The sequence below is a fragment of the Notothenia coriiceps genome, unplaced genomic scaffold (genome assembly GCF_000735185.1).
Source record: "Notothenia coriiceps isolate Sejong01 unplaced genomic scaffold, NC01 NC01_scaffold00037251, whole genome shotgun sequence".
NCBI lineage: Eukaryota > Metazoa > Chordata > Actinopteri > Perciformes > Nototheniidae > Notothenia > Notothenia coriiceps.
The window spans coordinates 134,885-154,059 of NW_011369952.1; the positions used below are offsets into that span (position 1 = coordinate 134,885).

Sequence of the window (19,175 nt, forward strand, 5' to 3'; positions counted from 1 at the left end):
CTGTATAGCTTTTATTTTAAAGCTTATAAACATGTGTTCATTCTGTATTGATACAGATCATCGGCATATTGCAAGTTAGTTTTGTTATGCGAGAGATGTACTGATAAGGTATCTCTTCCTCGGGCCTCGGTTCATAAACTTATCCCCTCTGCTGGTTAAGATTTGATTACCACAACCATACCTGAACCCATAAAACTCCAGTAGCCCTTTTCATGTTTTGGTGTGCGACTGGTGTGTCCGCTCAGGATCCTTGAAGCTGCACGATGCTCACACGCAATCACGGACGCTGGGTCACCGTGCTGGCCAGGGTGAGTCTCTTTGTTTTTCTTTCCTCGTGACCCCTCATGGCCCGGCGCCCGCTGGGAGGGCCAGGGAGGGCCAGGCCCTTCCATTTGACATTCCTGCCCTCCCCCAATAAACACGATTTTATTATTTATAAAAATTAAAAAAAATATTCTAATTATAAATACACTGTGAAATTTTAATGCTACGATGTAGGTGAATGTCGATAGTAACTAAAAAAGATCGCAGGCTACGTCAATAAATTCATGTGTCTGTTGTGAATTTGGATTCGTCCACATTTAGACCAATGTCACAAGCGTCACAATCTGCCGCCTAAGTCTGGATTTGTTTATTGTTTATTGTGCATTCCTGTAGGACCCCATTTTCTGTTGGAATTACAAAGTGAACATCAGAAATGGCTTAAAAGGTCAAGGATTTTATTAAAACGAAATGGGTGATGAAAGAACTGCAGCAGATGGTGCGCTGGCGACCCTGCACCTGCCGTTGCAGCAGCACGGCCTTATGTCAACAAGCTGAACCTCGCAAACCCTGGGGCTGAGTAAGAGGCCAAGCCTTGACTCATCAAGGCGGGCCCGCCACCAACGCTGCCCTCCAGGCACAGCTCCTTGTGGCCCCTACCATCACCACCTGCGTGCCAACACACCCTGTACCACAACCCGCCAGCATCTCCTCCCTCCTCCTCCTTCCTCCTCCGTGCCGGTGCCGGTGCTCCACTACAGACGCTACCTTGCGGCACATCAAACAGGTACTATTGGGCCAGCAACCGCTCAAAGACCAACCGCCCCCAGGTGATCTTGGGGTTAATAAACCCAACCAGGTGAAACGGATCGTTACCAGGGAGATTGTTTTCAGGAAAGAAGCTCACTTTTTGCCACTGCATGGTGCAACAACAGACCATGGCTTGAAATATTACGTTAAAAGCAGACGCAGCTTTTGTTTCCCCTGTAGACAGTTTAAAGTAAATACGTCTTCCATCTGATGCGCGCCACTACTGTAAAAGGTTTTGCGACTGGAAACACGCATACAGACTGATAAGAACTGCTAAGGCATGACGCATCAAAAGAAACACATTCCATGTGAGAGTTCTGTGGAGAGAGAGACAGATACGCCAGGAAACAAATAAGGAAATGAGTACTTTGGTGCAGATCAGCTGCACGGAACCGTTATTACGTGTCAGCTGTCGTTGATATTATAGCTTTTTAGCTGTCAACCCAACTCCCTCTCAGAGGGTGACCACGATTCACTCCACAGCATGTCCGCGAGTCAGGCAGTGGGCTCTTCCTATCACTGTTTGAGTATACGCTGCACAAAGATGCAGAGTTGGCCAAAATAATGTTCTAAGTTAGTGAAAGGATGCACCTGCAGTGCATAGGAAAATAAACCATGCCCAAGGCGGGCTAAACAGTTCATCGTCTCCGTCTCTACTATTTCTCTCCGAGTGCAACGATGAGGAAGCTGCCATCCTTACCCAGTGTCTGCCTTGCTTGTGATTTACCAGTGTTTGTGCTGCCACGCACACAATGTTTCAAAAGTGGTTTCTATGTTGCCTTTTATTTTTGTATGTATTTGCGATACGTGTGCGTCTTTACGCAATGCTGTTGGCCTTGCTGTTTGATATATATTGTGCCGCAGGCCCGCAGCACATGACGGTTTTGTGTGCCCTCCCATGAAAATCATATGCCCTCCCTTTAGATTTGTTCTGGCGCCGGGTCTGGTGACCCTCTGTTTTAACCTTCCCTATCACATTGATATCTGATTAAAGTATCATTGAATGATTACTATTTATCTTCACAGAACTGTCATGAGCTTGAAAAAATGGACTTAGAAGAATGTATTTTGGTAAGACGATTTATGGTTTCCTTATTTACTGTCATTATCTATGTTGAACCTGGATTCATTTTTGCTTTTTATCAATTTAATGTATGTTTTAATAATAACACTATATATTAAAACCTTTTTTTTCTTCCGGGTTTGACAAGGTAGAAACATTTAAGTGGGATACAAAAGAAGACACAATAATGTTTCCATAAAACTGATTTAAGACTCTTAACTGTCCAGACATGTGTCAATAGTTTGTTGATCAACCCTCTCCTCTCCTCAGGTGACAGATAACACCCTGGTTCAGCTTTCTATTCACTGCCCTCGCCTCCAAGCTCTGGTAAACACTCGCACCTGCAGTACCAGCTTCTGGAGCTTTAATCCATCTATGTGTGTCTACAACCATGTTTTCTGTGTCCCATACAGTCCCTGTCCCACTGCGAGCTGATCACAGATGATGGTATTAGAGCTCTGAGCAGCAGTACTTGTGGCCAAGAGCGCCTCACTGTGGTGGAGCTGGACAACTGCCCCCTCATCACTGATGTGACTCTGGAGCACCTGAAGAGCTGCCATCGTCTGGAGCGCATCGAGCTCTACGACTGTCAGCAGGTCACCAGGGCTGGCATCAAACGCATCCGGGTCAGTGGAGATCATGGGCAAATATTTCAAATGAAAGGCTTTTTGATCACACATGATGAGTTGTCGTTGGGAATTGGATCAGGGAGTTCCTTATTTTATCTAAAAATCATACACCTTAGATCAGTGGTAATTAATTTACAGGTATAGTGCCAGGTCCCCGCCCAAACCAATTTCGATGTAATTGCAGTCAAATGAGAGAGTGAGACGTTTATACATAAATGGATAACTAACTGTAAATGTTGAAACACTTAAAGGGATTAAATATGAGTTATTAGTAGTTTTTATTTGAGTGAAAGATACATAGTTTAACATCTTGGAAAAGGATGAGAGGTTGGAACAGAGTGGTACTGATCTTCTCTATTACTGTTGATATTTACATCCAAAATATTTCTTTGAGGGAGAACAGTTGACTGGACACAAGCAAATCCAGATGATGTGCTTTGTATCTTGTTTGTTTTTATTCCCTTGTGTTAACACTCCTCTGTCCTACCTACACAGGCCCACCTTCCAGAGATCAAGGTCCACGCCTACTTTGCCCCAGTGACACCCCCTCCCTCTGTACACGGAGGTGGCCAGCGTCTGTGTCGCTGCTGCATCATCCTCTGACAGTGGAGGGCCAGAGGGGGCCACCTCTGTCTGCAGGTCCTGCTGCTCTGATACGAGCGGGAATGGGATGGGGGAAGGGAGATGACTGGGGTAGGTGTAGGGGAGAGGAGGGGCTGGACCCACTCACTACTCCTGATCACTGATCAATACATAGACTGATCGCCCCTGATCAGTTGAATCCGCCCCTCCTCTCTCCTCGTGCTCACCGATAAGGATTGCAGCAGCCCGGGGTTTGGGCATGGGGGTTTGTGGAGAGAACATGGATGGATGGACTCCCTCTTTCTCTCTTTTTATCTCTCTTTCTCTCTCTCACTGTAAAGACAAAAACAAGTTCTCCACTCCATCCTACTCCTCAGACCCCTGAAAAAAGGACTGCATCTGGAGATGGTGTTGGACGGGGTCTGAAAAGTGGAACTACATGCATCATGTTCAAACTGAAAATGAAAAAAAGACGAAAATGTCATCTTGGAATACAGTTGGCTCTCTGCGGAGTATCATCTCAACAATCACATGACGCCTCTATGTGACCATCCTGTGATTCATTATGCTTTGAACAACAACACGCAGCATGGAGGGGGAGCAGCACTGGGGTGGGGGAAAGGCAGGTTTTCTGGATATAAGAAGATCAGCACATTCAACTAAACTCTGTAGTGTGGAAGAGTTGAGAGAAAGCAGGAAGTACATAATGGGATGGGACATGTGACATTTGTGCATCTGAGAAACTTTTTGTTGAGATTTAGATTCTGTTTGTACAGAGAATGTTTTGCAATGGAAAAAAAATGTACACACTTATGGCAATTCACTAAAGATTGGGGGGGGAAATTAGTTCCTTTTTTAAAATGCTTATTGTAATTGTCCATGCCTGTTTATCCAGAGAGGAAGATTATGTTCGTCATTCTTTTTTAAATGGAAAAGAAGTAACTGTTGATGTTTAACAAAAAAAGGACCTATGATTCAGACCCTCAGCGTCTAAAAGCGTTATGTTGACTGTGTATGCGTCTGCGATGTGTGGCCTCTCCTGTGTTCTGCCTGGTTCTGTTGGCTCGTAGGCCCTGATCCGATCCTGTCATTAGCCCTGTGCACTAGCTCCTACTTGACCACTTAAGCATTTGTTTACAACCTGGATTAGGTTAGCACCACAGACAAACATGTTTACATTGGTGGATGTCCAATCTCCCTACTATTCAGAGTGCGTTTAGTACACTTATATAATTGGGGTTAACCCACAGTTGTTGACTGGACTGTGACGTCCATTAATCAAATGTATTGCTGTGTACACTAGGACATAAATCAGGGCTCACCTCGGTGCAATTTTGCTTTAAAATAAAATGGAAATTTGCCTAAAACTGAGATTATAGTTTAGAGAATGTGAGCAAAGGCGCTTCAACTTTTTGACAATCACAGGAATTTGTGTATTTGAAAGTTATTTTAGTCTAAGTGTTGTTTAATTGGCAATTTACTGATGATAGGTAGGATATAATAATGTGTTGCTTAATAAAGAACCACGTGAGAAATGGTTCATAAATAGCACTTGGCAAATCTAATGCATTAAATTGATCAGCAATCAACTGGTCGAATCCTACAAAACACTTGACAAGAGGGATGTGATATGCAGCTCCAGAACCAACAGGTAACAGGTTAAGAGACTCTAAACAAGCACTCGTTCAGAACCTCAACATGATCTGTTTTGCCATGCAGATTAACGTGTCTATGGGAAATGTCATGCCACATACAAGAAGCAATGAAAATAAAACACAACAGAAGCAGCTCGCAATGTTGAGACTGGCAAGTGCTGTGTGGGGCCAAGTGCTCAAAAACTGGGGAGATTGGCAGGACAATGGATAGGAATTAAGAAGGAGAGCAGACAGAAAGATTGAAAAAAGACTCAGATGGATACAAAGCTGACTTCACTGGCTGTGATACTAATGCCCTCTCTCTGACAGCTGTATAACAGTTTTATGTTTAAGAAAATAAAGAAATACATTAAAAAAAATAAACAACTGAAAAAATTAAAGTGACTAAGTAAATGTGCTTTGTCTCTAGTGTGAGATTATTTTCTCCTATAACCCAGTGGTTGCTGGGTTACATTCACCTTGGTTTTACTGCTGGTAAATGTGGAGCCTATTTTAATTTATTTACGTACATTTGTTTAAATATATTAATTAAAATGTGTCTTGTTAGTTTGTAAATGTATCTTGGGATCACAATACTTTTGTATACATCAATATAACAAATATGTTGATTATGTTTTGATATAGAAAATAGGCTAACTAAAGCAAGTTCAAATACATGTAGTTAATTAAGAAGTAAAATATTAGCCTCTGGAGTAGATGTATATTGTAGCAGAAAATGTAACAACTCAAAATGTTCTTTATTTTACTTGGTTACTTCTCACCACAGTGCTGCAATATAAGAGTACTTTATAGTAAACTGCGGCAAACTGAATGCTCCAACAGCGCTGAGCCGCTAGATGTCACCCAGGGGCCGTGTAGGCTGCAGACACACCCACACACAGTGCGGTCTGTCTCATTCATGATTTTATTAGAGAAAACATTAAACATCTAGCAATAACTATTGAAAACATATAATTTGACTTAGTATGAGTATCTTCTTACTGTTTAAGCACATTGCACTCCACAGTACTCTTCATGATTCTTCATTTTTGATCAGGCATGTTACTGGCTAGCTGTGCGGTGCCTGAGGACCCCTCTGATCGTTTATCGGTTTCAGTCACCGACCGGTAGCCGCGAGCTTTCAGCGCCACTAAACGGGTTTAGCGGCAGCAGCGATTATTCCTGGACTAAAGAGAAAGCAGTACTGCAGGACTGGAGTTGAGCAACTATTTTTGAAGTTTGATGCAACTTTACCGCTAAAAGAGTACACAACAGACCGCTCTGAGGACTCTTCAGCCCGTGGTCATGGACTAAAGAGCGGAGCCAGGCGTCCGGCCTGCGGATCATAACGTTAGCTGCCCGGCTAGCGGATGGGAAGCTCTACCCTTGTTTGGGTCGCTGTGCTAACTGGCTACGTGCTATCTTTGTTAGCATAACAATTAGCCAGGCTTGTTTTGATGTTGGCATATTGAAGAAACCTGCTGTGTGCAACTACAATTACACATTTCTGGAACTTTCTCTAAGTTTTAAATGAACCTTCGCAGCTAATGTTGCTCAATAAGTAAGCTAGCGAGCTAACGTAAAGTCTTTGTCATACAAAGTATAGTTTTTTTGGCAGAGATGATTTGTGGGATTAAATAATCTCTCTTCGTTTTTTTTTAAGGATTGCAGACTGATCTTCAATCATAAATTAAACACAATCCAGACTGCACAGTCTCTCTGCCCCTCCACTGTCCTTTATACCCCGTCCCACCGACCACTGTCTTCTATCTTCGGCCGGCTTCAGTGGCTGGCCACACGGACCTGAGTGCCCAATGGAGGATCATGACAATATGGACTATTTTTACCAGCAGTTAGTGCAGAAAGATGTTAGCCGCAGGTTGCAGGTGGGTCAGGACCTCATTGACTACCTGAATGATCCGGACCGCTCCTCGGACGTGGAGCAGGACAAACCCCGGCTCGATAAAACCATCGACGAGCTGGCAGGATGGGTGAACTCCAGCAATTTCAAGGTGAGAAATCTTGGCCTGTCAACACATCGGGGTATTGCAGTGTCACTGCAGCAGCCAGCCCCTCATGTTGTTTATTAATACTTATCCACTAGTTTAGCTTGTGAGCTGCAAAAAGGTTTAAGATGTTACAAACTCTAGCAGAAATAATGGATTTCAAACGGGCTGTCATCACCTAATGGTATAAAGATGGATATTTAATTACAATTCTTTAAGCCAGATATTTTAAACGGGTTGCCACTTTTTCTTATCAGCCAAGACAGAGGAAACACATATTATTTTCATTTTTTTGTATTCAATGTATAATCTTAGAAAATCTATAAAAACGGAAGGCTTTGTGTTTATCTGTGTCACCCTAGTAGTATTTCTGGATCACAATAGGCAGACATATTTAAATGCAACCCCAGTGACAGAGTTGGACGTTTGCAGGGCATTCCTGTGGTTTGTCGGAGTTTATATGGTTGTATTGGCTGAGACTGTGTGTCTGTGTTGAGGACCCATTGTCAGGACTGTAGACGACTGTAGCCCTGGATGGGGGAGGGGTCAGCAGACTCATTGTTGTACCCGATGCTTTCTCTCCATCCTTTGCTCTCTCTCTCTTACAGACACATAATCTCAATCTCCCTTTTTGCCGTTTCATATTTTTTCATATTGCTGTTTCATGCTCTGTTTGTGTGTGACGGCCTTGTCTACACGCTTTGCCATATCTCAGAAATGCAGGAATGTGACATTTTTGCCAAGGTATCACAAAGATCCAGTCAAAACAGTCTGAAATCCTTTTTCAAAGCGTGCTGAAATTTGACTTTTAAATATCGTTTTGCTTTGATTAAATGATATGCACTGAGATGCAGAAATCAGTAAGACTCGAAGAGTGTGAAAATGTTGCGTTACAGAAGCATCCTCTTCAGTGTTTCCCCTACCATTGTCTTGGAGGTGCGCTGTGCCCTGCCAACGGAGCCCCGCGCCCCCCCCCTGAAATTCAAAAACATATATGTTTTATATATACAGCTCCAAATTGCAACTAATCTATATCTACTGTCACTTTTCACATTGAACATGTGCTCGTGTACCAGGAGTCTAGCACCAGGAGTCTAGCACCAGGAGTCTAGTACCAGGAGTCTAGGAGTAGTGGGCAGCTATTGTACAGCGCCCGGGGAGCAATGGGGGGTGCCTTGCTCAAGGGCACCACGGCAGGGCCCAGGAGGTGAACTGGGACTCCAAGTTTATTAAATAAACTAAACGCTTTCATTTTAAGTTGTGAGTTTAGTGTATTTGACCCTAAGAAACACTGATGCATTAATCAATAAAAATAATCCACACACAGCTCCTCTCTCTGCTCCAGAGGATTTAAAAAAAAAAATATATATATATCCCAATGCCCCCCCCCCCAAAGCAGTAAACCTAGGGGAAACACTGCTCTTTAAGTCTCGTTCCAGGGGTATAAAAAATGTCCTTAAACATTTTGTCCTTTTGTTGACATACGCCTTTTAAATTGAACTTGCTACCCATTCCTATCCACCATGTGTGATGTGAACCTTTGCCACCAATTACATCTGCCTACCAAGGGTTTCATCTCTAGCTGTAACAAGCCAAAGCATCCCTTTGTTCAGATTTGCTGTGATGACACATACAGTAACTTGAGCTCAATGTCTGGCAGTGATGAGCCAGTGAGTTGTGATCCCCAGAGTCCCTCGCACAGCAGGCTTTTAGTGATGCTTATTGGCGCCCTGTCAGCCAGAAGGACAGAAGAGTTGGCTATAAGCAAGATGCTGAGTCAGCACAGAGAGAGGGATTAATGGAGAGATGATGCAGAGTTGAAATGTGGGGGAGAATCAAAGAGTTGAAAACAATTGAGGGCTAAATGGGGCAAAGGAAAACACCAGTCAGGACTCTTAAATAGATTCAATGTTTGTGGAAGGCGACTGTCGCATCCAAGTTCCTCTTTTGGGTATGGATACAAATCGTCCCATGGCCCTGTTTCACTTGTTTGTCCTTGTCTGGGTCTGTTTTTAACAATGGATCCATTACACCTTCTCCTTTCTTTCCTCAATCAATAGATAGGACTGTAGATTCCACTCTCACTGCATCACAGAGGCCTCAGCGCTCCTGTGAGGGACGTAAACAGAGGGATTAATATTGCATGCTGCATTTATGGGCGGCAGAAACGACTGAACACTGACTTTATTGATCGAGGGTTGATACTGCTACCAGGCTGGCTTCACGAAACACTCTGATCCTTGTGATTTTGCTCAAATAAAGAGTATAAAATATGCTTCATAATGTTTAACTCAATTTTTGATACAGTATTTATCACAGTGCAGGGTTTACGGTACAATACACACAGGCTCAAGTCTTATTTCAGTATTTAAAGATTAAATATATTCACCGCCGTGATAATATATTATGTTATTTCTCTTTCAATCAATTAATCTATTTTTATGTTAGCCTGCTTTTCCTGTAAACTCAACTCCCCCTGCAGATGTTTCACTGTATAAACCTTCGAGTGAAGATACTTGCTTTCAGATTTTTAGATGTTTTTGTTTGCTTTATTATCAGTAGAATAATAGTTAAAAGACAAAGTCCAGCTTTATTTGTAATAACCCTCAGTAATGTTGGGCACCTCTCTTTGTGGAGAGTTGTGTTTATTATAATTGAAATGTAACTGGGTTAATATGGCAATAAAATGTCCTAATATTTAATCTGGCACTACTAGTATCATCTCAACATTTTGCCATTGCTTTGTAGCACGAAAATATGTTCTAACATCGATTTACCAACTCCACAGTCCCGCAGCTTAAGCAGGGATTTGAACTAAGAAAGGCTTCCATTCACTCTGGAATAAGCCATAAAGCGGACTACCAACATTTGTATTTTTTGCAATCTATAAGAATGCAAAATAATAGTTATTTATTAACAAATTGAGTTGTGTTGTTGTTATGATTAATCACAGAGCTTATGGTTACATCCCCAAATAACTTATTCAGTCCAACCAACAGTCTATTTTTTCACCTTTGCATCATAATGAGAGCATTTTGCTGCCATGGCAGAGGTATTCACTCCTCAATTGTCTTTCTAGTTGTTTTGAGCATCGATCTCCACTCAGCACATTCTGTGCACTTCTAAATGTGGCTGTGAGAACTTTGGACCTTTTTAAATCACTTAAAGCCTGTCTAGAATCCAGAGTAAACCTGAACATGGTATGTGAATTAGCCGGCTAAGCCAACATACGCTCCAACCTTAGTCTTCACAAAGAACCATTCATACTGGACTAAATATTTACCCTTTTTTCCTGAGCATACCTCAGTCACACTGATGTTTTGAAGATTGCCCTCTAAAGATGCTTTGGTTAGGTAGACCCACCCACCTCCGCTTGCCCTATGTTTGAAATATTTGGGGTGATGCCCAAGTGCTTATTTTGCCTCCCACCTCTTCTTTCCTCCATAATTCCCTCCTCAAATGTAGTCATATTGTTTTTACAACAGGAAAAATCTGCCCCCTCAGTCTCTTTTGATGCCGACCCATGTCTTCCTGTCAAAGGTAGAGAACATGCACAGCCTCTTCTATCTCCTCCTCTGCCTATCTCCGAGGGAAGATGCCATATGATTGTGGGTGCCAAGCTTGTTGGGGTGCTGGGTGGAGGAGGGGAGGCCGCGAGCTGCTTCCTGCCTGCACTGTTTTTCCTCCCTCCCCCTAAATTAGGTCAGGATTACAGAGTCATCATTAGGCGCATTCACACCGCAGTACTTTTCCCACAAAGGTTCATGAGAACGCTTTAGTTCTCACGAACTAAGTACAGATCGTGTTCACACCGGAATAAGTCCCTGGGGGAGGATTAGGCAAAGGAAGCCGCTGACGTCACTTCTTCTTCTTCTGCTTTGGGTTTACTGGCAGGCCGCAAACAACTTCACGGCGTATACTGCCACCCGAAGTCCCCGGAGTTGGGGACTGGCTTCAGTAGAAGCTGCTGGGACTCCCAGCAGCTTCTACTGAAGCCTTCCGAGTAAATCGCCACAACGCCGACACCTCCTCATCTCCACCGCTCCCATGTTTTCTTTTGTGTTGCCATAAGTTAGTCTCTCTGCATTTGTGCGCTGGGCTAATGCTAATAATGCTAATGCGAGGATAATAAAATGGCGGCTTCACAAAACTTTCTGGGAGTTTTACGGGGCGTGGTTTGCATTCCGCCCAGCCAATCAGACATAGGAACCTCTTTCTCCCACGAAAGTACCTGCTCTCTAGCAGGGGGTAAAAAAGGTTCTCATGAACTAATTTTAGTTCCGGCTCTTTTTGGTGTGAACGCGACATTTCGGAACTATATCGGTACTAAAGTGGGAAAACGCGGCTATAGTGACCTGGAGCTCATGTTTCTTCTCCAGGTGATTTTTGTTTTCTGTGGTATTGCTTGGCCTTCGTCCCTGCATTTCTTCCTCATCGCCCCCATCCTCCCCCCTTTTGTTTTTGTGGTTACCTGGCTTTGCTCTTCAGTCTTCCCTTTGACTAAAATAGGGAAAAAACTGCAGCCTTACTCCCGACTTATGGAAGAGGAGTCTGGAGAGAAACGTTTAATGGATTTTCTTTTTGGACTGCTCAGTTTTACTGCGGCGCTGCCAACACAAGCATTCCAGGAGCACAGCGCAGTGTGGGATGTGATCCTAATCAGAAACACAGTGGAAAACTCAGCTTTACCACAAGACAAAAAGTCCAGTGTACCTTCCCCCTAAATATCACATCATAAGCCAGTGGTGATAGACAGGAGAGATGATTAAGTGTCTTGAGTTAGGGTCGTCATGCATTATTTATGTATTCTACACTCTACAGTTGCTTAAGTAATAAGATATTATGTTAGTTTCTGATCGGTTTTGTTTGGTTGTTAATTAGAGCAACGGTTGTCTAACTCTGAGACTGTGGGCCTCCTCTCAGACAAAGCTTGGAAAAAAGGCGCCCCCTCAAACCCCCCTAGTTTACTTTCTTGGATTTGCTCAATTCCTGGATGCCTTTGAGATCATGATTATGTTATTTGATCCCATAGGCACTCAACAATTCAGCCAAGATATATATTACTGTTTGATAAAACCTCCGACTGCTCCAGATACTTTAAAAAGGGGTCTGCCATAAGAAATGACTAAGTTTATGACTCTGAGAAAGTGGAGATAAAGGTAAAATTCCCCCAAACCAAATGTCAAACATTTCAGTGTTACATATAATTGCCTGTCTTACACCTTTTAAAAAAGTACTATCACTTTATCCATAAACACATATTAAACCTCAGTAAATTGCACTACTTCAGAACGCTGGTATGAAAAACCTGAACTGAGAAATCCACTGTGATTTGAGCTGACTCGGGTATCTGCACTTATTAATATTGTGATAAAAAGTGGTTGTGTATTGTGTCAGATGGAGGACTTCAGGGGTGGTCTTTGGATGTTATGTTTTTGTATTTTATTTTTGGCATTTCATTTCAACATAAAAGGTGGATGGAGTCGCTCAATGTATATATTTTACACTCACTGTACAATATATATACTCTGTGAATACAATGTAAGGCTTTGTACACTTCAATGTTTACAAACATATTACACTGTCACAGTCTTAGTATCAAATTCCTGGTACAATTCCCGTTTTAAAAAAAAAACTATAATTCACTGTTGCCATCCTCTGAATGGTACAGTACTAGTTTCTCACACTACAAGGCTCCAGATATCTGAGATTTGGGGGCTGAAATCTTTTTTCAAAAAGCTGTCTGCAGACTGACCGGCCTACATCTTAAAAAGGAGACAAGGAGAGACTTGATTCCTTAAACATGACAGCATGAACATTCTCAGACTCTGCTGTTTGAGTCAGCAAACCTCAGGAGAAAGTTTGATTCAGCATTTCTTTGTATCTATATAAGGTGCCAAGAGATACAGAAGTATCCGCTGTCATAACTCCAGACTATAGAGCACATTCTTTCCTCAGGCTGAGACTCTTATCTCATCCTTCAAACTACAAAAGCAGTTTTGTCTCCTTTTTTGTTTTTCTTGTTAAATAACTTGGAACTTTACCTGCATTGTGTTGCACCAACTTGTGTTTTACAATGAATATAAATAATCTTTGAATATTGGACACTGAAACATGAAGACTTTAAATGTTGTTTAAACCTCTGCATGAGAGCCTTATTTTATTTTCAGCCAATTTGTCCTAATTTGACTGCTGCCACTAGGGTGAATGTGTAGGCAGACAGGGACTCAGGTCGGGGAAAAAATGTGTTTGTTGACATGATAAATACAAGAGACTGCTATTAAATATTATAGTGTGAGGCTTACTATAACATTTGTCTTTGTTCCACTCTGTTGTGTAGGTGGCGCTGCTGGGAATAGACATCTGCGGTGCCTTTGTGGACCGGCTGGGAGAGCGGTTCAGAGGATACCTGTGCACAGGTGAGACATCTATCCCACTCCCACCCTGAATGAAACTATTCATCATGTCTCTGTATTTGTATCACATTCAAAGTGTTCGAATCTGATAATTCTCAAACCAATAAGTAGATGGCGATTCGTTTAATAAATAATCAAGCTCAAGGTTATTGTATTGTTTCAAAAAAATTGTTGTCCTACCATTTTGTCTTTCACTTCCCCTTTGTGGTTCCTCTGAGACAGACCAGCAGCAGCGGCTCTAAAGCCTGGCACCACCTCCTCTCTGCCATACAGTACACCCTCTGCTCTCTATATTTAGGCTCTAAATTGTCTGCCATGCTGTAGCTCAGTCTATTACACACCAAAACCACACCTCACATTTATATGACCTCATACACTGAATCTTGTATCCAATTTCATGCTCTCCCTCTCTGAGTGAGTGAGTGTGTCTGTGTTCTGTCTGTGCCAGCCCTTGTGTGTGCCCTCTGAAGGTGTCCCCTGCTGTCTTTGTCAGGCAGACTGGTTCTCGTCACCAACAATCACACTCAATCCTGCAGATCACCTCTGAGATGACTGGACCTGTCACACAGAGAAAAAGTCTGCCAACACACACACACACACACACACACACACACACACACACACACACACACACACACACACACACACACACACACACACACACACACACACACACACACACACACACACACACACACACACACACACACACACACACACTATTTGGCTCACTGTCTTTACCGAAGCCTTAGCCCTGTGTGAGTGTGTTATAGAAGTGTGTGTTTCAGATTGATGGTAAAAACATCTCTGAGCCACTGCTGCCTCTGGAATCTCCCTCCCTCCGACTTCCATCTCTCCTTTCCTGTGCTCTCTCTCCTTCCCCCTGCACTCAGCCACCCTCCACACACACACACACACACACACAATCGGAGGCTCGGAGGATGAGATCATTGACACTGAGCAATCGTATTGATCTACAGGACTGAGTCAGGCCTGCTGCCATCACACCGTATGTGTTCACTTTGGCACTGTGCGGTCGGGCTGTACCAAGTGTGATTCTTTTTAACGTTTGATGCTTCTAAGATTTTTGAATGAGGATTTACTTTTCTGTCCTCGTGTTGTATTAATACAAAAAATAATCTAAATCCTCAATTTGAATACATCTGATAACACATGAATTTAAATAAAATTAGACCTATTTTTTTTCAATAGATTTAGATTTTTGACTTTATTAGAAATGTGAGTTACAGACAGTCTATTTGTAGAAGTAGATTCTCCTTGGACTCTGTCTCTACAATTCAAAGTATAACACTAATATAATTTGTGTATCTTTTATCTGCAACTGTGCAGAACCATGAGTTTAAACTAATGCTGTCAAAATTATCGCGTTAACGGCGGTAATTAATTTTTTGAATTAACTGCGTTAAAAATATTTAACGCATTTAACGCATGTGCAGAATGGCCCGCCCCATACATTCCACCAGTGGCAGCGCTGGGGTAGGCTACAGCCATACCAAGAAATGGCTTAGCCCCACCTTAGCCCCACCATGAACAATGATGTTAAAGTAAGCAAAATAAAGTCCGCCAACTCGCGCCGAGTAAATTGCACAGACAGCAGTTAGTAAGATTGATTTCAGTAGCCACTTGTCTGGAAATACCGGAGGCTAGAAGCGGTTTTGAAAACTTTTGTCACGTAGTGATCGTCTTCTCAATAGAACATCTTTGATAATGTCTTCTGGCCAATCAGAATCAAGATAACGGCGTGGTGTTGTTGCAGGAAGTCCCGACGGAGAATACTTTTGCGCAGCGCCATATAGATAGTCTATATATATGGCGCTGCTTTTGCGGTAGTGCATCTCTATATAGGCCTACATCGATACAACATTACGTGTTGATAGAAATCAACACGTAATGAAATAAGACCCCACGGTTTGATGATTGATAGGTGTGTGGGCTGTCTTTCATTTTGACACACAGAACAATGTTATAATACATACATACATACTACTGTATGTTAAATGGATATATCCGCCTTCTTTCATTTATCTTTCCATTCCCACAACAATATACATAAAGAAATGGCATATTTTGGACATAGTTCGAATGGTGATTAATCATGATTAATTAATTTTTAAGCTGTGATTAACATTTTTAATCGTTTGACAGCCCTAGTTTAAACATAATAAATATAAATAGATTTCAAAATCTTAATGTTAACGTCAAAAGCTCTGAACTATTTGCTACAGCCCTGAGAAAAGTGAAATACTCATATCACAAAAAGAAGTGCTTTTCACTTCACAAGAATGTCTTGTTTCTAAGTGATGAATCAAAACATAGTGACGTAAGGGGCCCGGCAGCTGTGGGCCACTTTGATCGCCCTGTTGGAAAAAGATTAAGCAACATGCCACACACCAGCAAATTGTGTTCGCTGTATGTGTGTTTTCATGCTTACTACAGCAGATGATGTTGTGTGCAACAATGCCCCCCTGTCATGTTTTATGTTTGAGGGTATTGTCCTTGTTGCCAACGCAACTAGCTGTTATGGCAACATAATGTACGCGCACACACACGCACCGCAGGAAAGGAGAGGTGACATCACTCCCTTCGCTGAAGCTTCAGACTAGGATTGGTATGTGTGTGTGTGGGTGGTCATGCCCTTCTGTGTGTATTGTTATCTCATTCATGGCGCTGATGTCAAAGGGAGGTTTTGGGTTTGATGTAACTCAGAACGTTTTGGCATTTGATAAAAAAGGAAAAGATTCACCAGATTTGACATTTTAGATTTTCCAACAGGGTTATGGAAAAGGACAACCGTTGCATGTTGTTCATTTTAGATTTTTTGAATTAAATAATAATAAGCTTGGGCAATGTAATAGCTTTTGGACCTCGATGTCAGTGTATGGCAGAGAGGAATAAGATGTATCTGAGGATATTGACATTATTTAGGAACAAATAGTTGATTTTCATCATTTTATGGAATGTTTTGCTAATGGGAAATACTTAATAACACCATACTTTCATAAAAAAGACTTCCAACACTCTCTTCACTTAATATTATATTTATAATGTTCACCTTAATATGATCTTCAGATTAAAAACTGTCGAGTAGCTGTTTATCAGATATTAAAGCTACAAAAACACTTGAAGCTGAGGGCTCTCTGCCAGCTCAGTTTGAAATTGCACAGAGGATTATAATAACCATCTGAAGCATTTTGTGTTATTGCCAAAATCTGTACATTTCAGTGCCAGCATCTAAAGGCTCTTACTCTTAATTCTGTACAGCGCACGTCACTGCGTTACATAGACCGTGCCACTGGAGCAGTTGTGTGTTAGATAAAGTGGAAGTGACACGAGAGCATTTGATGATATGACACTATTTTAGTCACGGTCCATTTCTCATGTCCTATAGTCTTTGCTCTGGTTTTATCAGAGCCTTGGTGTTGATGTTGGTATTGCTCAAGCCTTTACATTTCAATGTGTTTTATGTCATCTTTCACACAATCGCATACTGTAGCTAATGATAAACACATACAGTATGTTTGTGTGTTAACATGTTTTAAGAGTACTCCACATGGGGGCAGTGTCTATTTGTTGTCCTTTGTCTTTTCTTGTCTCAGTTTCATGTGTGGCCTCATGTTCCCTGTACTTCATGTAAATAGTACACTTTTTAAACTGCAATTTTCATTTATTAACTTTTATTAACCCTTTCTGCCTGTAGTTCTTCCAGCTCTGGTGGACCGGCTGGGCGATGGGAAGGACCAGGTCAGGGAGAACAGCCAAGCTCTTATCCTGCGCTGTATGGAGCAGAGTGCCTCGCCCATGGTGAGAAACACACACTCAATCACTCACTCACTCACAAATGTTTACGTCATATCAATACATATAATATTTTATGGACAAGGCATTCAAACACAACTTAGGAGAAATGTAGATGTTGATCCTTAAAAAGTCTCAGGACTGTTGATGTGTTTCAAGTTCAGTGACTGACAGTAGACGCTGATTAGTAAATGTTAAAAACCGTATTGCATTGTGTTCGGCTGCTTACTGTTAAAGGACTCTTTCTGTCAAAATTGGCCACAAATGGTATTTATATATTCCTTAAAAAAAAAAAAAACATAGGTTCAAAAACTATAATAATATATTTTTTTGACTAATGTTCGTTTCTGCATGTTCCTGCTGATGCTTATGTAAGCATTATATTATGCAGCTGATTTTGGAAGTCGAAATAAGGAGTTATCTCTACAACATTTAAGCTTCAGATAAACTCTAGTGATTCCAGTTTTCAGGAAGAATGCACTATTGAGACGAAAAACAGACGGCAGATAAATCACAGCCACCTCATTAAATTACATCATTAAATGTTCACTTCAGAGGAGCTCTGTGTTTGGGCTCCCTCGCCTGGGTGTTAAAGGAATTACACTTCTACATCTCCACTGTGCTCTGTGTTGGCTACACAGAGCACACTAGCTGTGAAATCTGCTCTACCCCCCGATGAACTGCCTGGCAGAAGCTTCCACTTCTCATTCTTTCAGTCAATCTCTCCCTTTTTCTCTCTCTCCTTCAGTTCGTTTGGGAAAGGCTACTTCCTGGTTTTAAACACAAGAACTTCCGCAGTCGAGAAGGAATCTGCCTCTGTCTCATTGCCACGCTCAGCACGTGAGTAACTTCCCCCTCGCCACCGTATCACTTCCAGGGTGAAATGTGAAAGAAAACACTGGACATTTTAAAGCTATTAAATGCATGCATATGTATTCTTATCCGGTGGGCAGCTCACACATTAGTCTAAACCAACTCATTGATTTATTAATGATATACTGAAGGTATTTTATGACAGAGAGTTTGCTATCTTAATCCTATACTCAGGATTGACCAATAATCTTTTAATGCCTAATAGAAAAATTGTTGAAAAACACCCATCATGTGTTTTACTTGCGGAAAAGCCTAAGTTACTAATCCTTAGGTCACATGCCATTTCCACTGATCATAATTCCGTTGTTGAGGTATACTAAAATAGAAAAATACTGTGCAATTTTCCAAACTCACATTGGTTTCGCATACAGCATCTCTGTAAAGTATGTGTATTCAGCAGTATTCACTTTCTCCACTAAACGGCTCGCTGCAGCTCCACGGCACCCCCCCCTCCGTGATTTCCTTGTTTAGCTATACACAGCCAAACACAGCCAAACTCAACCTGAACACACACAAAGTCACAGCCGAAATAAAAACAATAAGTGTGGCTTGATATTGAGTAAGAAAAAGGTTTATAGGTTGATAAACGCTGTGAGAATGGGTCTGCAGAGAGAATTTTGCGCGATCCGAACTGTCTGTTATCAGCCTGCAACCAGGGAGGAGAAATCAGCAGGGCTGCCTGCACTGAGTGTGTGTGTGGATTGGTCAATTTGGACCAATCAGCGGGGGCTTAACATAACGGCTCCGCGGACGTAACGTAACGGCTCCACGGATTGGCCCATTTAGTTCCGGGTACGTGCTTTCGTAAGCACGTACCCGGAAGAATGAAATGGATGATGATGTCATGATGATGTTTCACCAACGAGACGTTTTGGGGAGGTATTTTCTGTTTTAGAGTTTTACTCGCTACAGGGTGTACTTTGAGGGTTTTGACTCTGCACACCGTTTACATGCAGAAAAACCTTCATAACACACAAGGGGACGGGTAATAACCGGAAAAGCATGACATGTGACCTTTAACCTGAATTGATAATAGACTATAATCAATGTAAACAGAACAGATCTTAATGTTTGCATTCTTATAC

At 41.9% G+C, this 19,175-nt stretch overlaps 2 protein-coding genes across 26 annotated transcripts in view; both read left to right on the forward strand.

The window, feature by feature from the left end:
• The first annotated feature begins 256 nt into the window (after window positions 1-256).
• fbxl2 (F-box and leucine-rich repeat protein 2) lies at window positions 257-5,407 on the forward strand. Its single transcript, XM_010796812.1, has 5 exons — window positions 257-308; window positions 2,098-2,142; window positions 2,405-2,461; window positions 2,548-2,760; window positions 3,259-5,407. Exons 1-5 carry the CDS (start codon window positions 264-266, stop codon window positions 3,364-3,366), a joined length of 468 nt encoding a protein of 155 aa, XP_010795114.1. The 5' UTR covers window positions 257-263; the 3' UTR covers window positions 3,367-5,407.
• Window positions 5,408-6,085: 678 nt separating this feature from the next.
• clasp2 (cytoplasmic linker associated protein 2) overlaps window positions 6,086-19,175 on the forward strand; it is a 74,584-nt gene continuing 61,494 nt past the window's right edge. For 16 of the 25 annotated variants that reach the window (XM_010796824.1, XM_010796827.1, XM_010796820.1 and 13 more), the window contains exons 1-4: window positions 6,087-6,991; window positions 13,326-13,404; window positions 17,120-17,223; window positions 17,966-18,057. In XM_010796824.1, the coding sequence (XP_010795126.1) occupies window positions 6,794-6,991; window positions 13,326-13,404; window positions 17,120-17,223; window positions 17,966-18,057 (473 nt within the window). In that variant the 5' untranslated portion in view covers window positions 6,087-6,793. Of the gene's footprint in view, window positions 6,992-13,325; window positions 13,405-17,119; window positions 17,224-17,965; window positions 18,058-19,175 lie in introns of all 25 variants that reach the window. The other 9 variants (XM_010796814.1, XM_010796825.1, XM_010796816.1 and 6 more) reach the window with 2 other exon arrangements.

Excerpts from the sequence above, each read along its gene's own strand:
- fbxl2 (XM_010796812.1), top strand. The coding sequence starts at position 264 with ATGCTCACACGCAATCACGGACGCTGGGTCACCGTGCTGGCCAGG. Across the intron at positions 309-2,097 it reads GGGTCACCGTGCTGGCCAGG|AACTGTCATGAGCTTGAAAA; the intron begins GTGAGTCTCTTT and ends TTATCTTCACAG. Across the intron at positions 2,462-2,547 it reads GCCCTCGCCTCCAAGCTCTG|TCCCTGTCCCACTGCGAGCT; the intron begins GTAAACACTCGC and ends TGTCCCATACAG.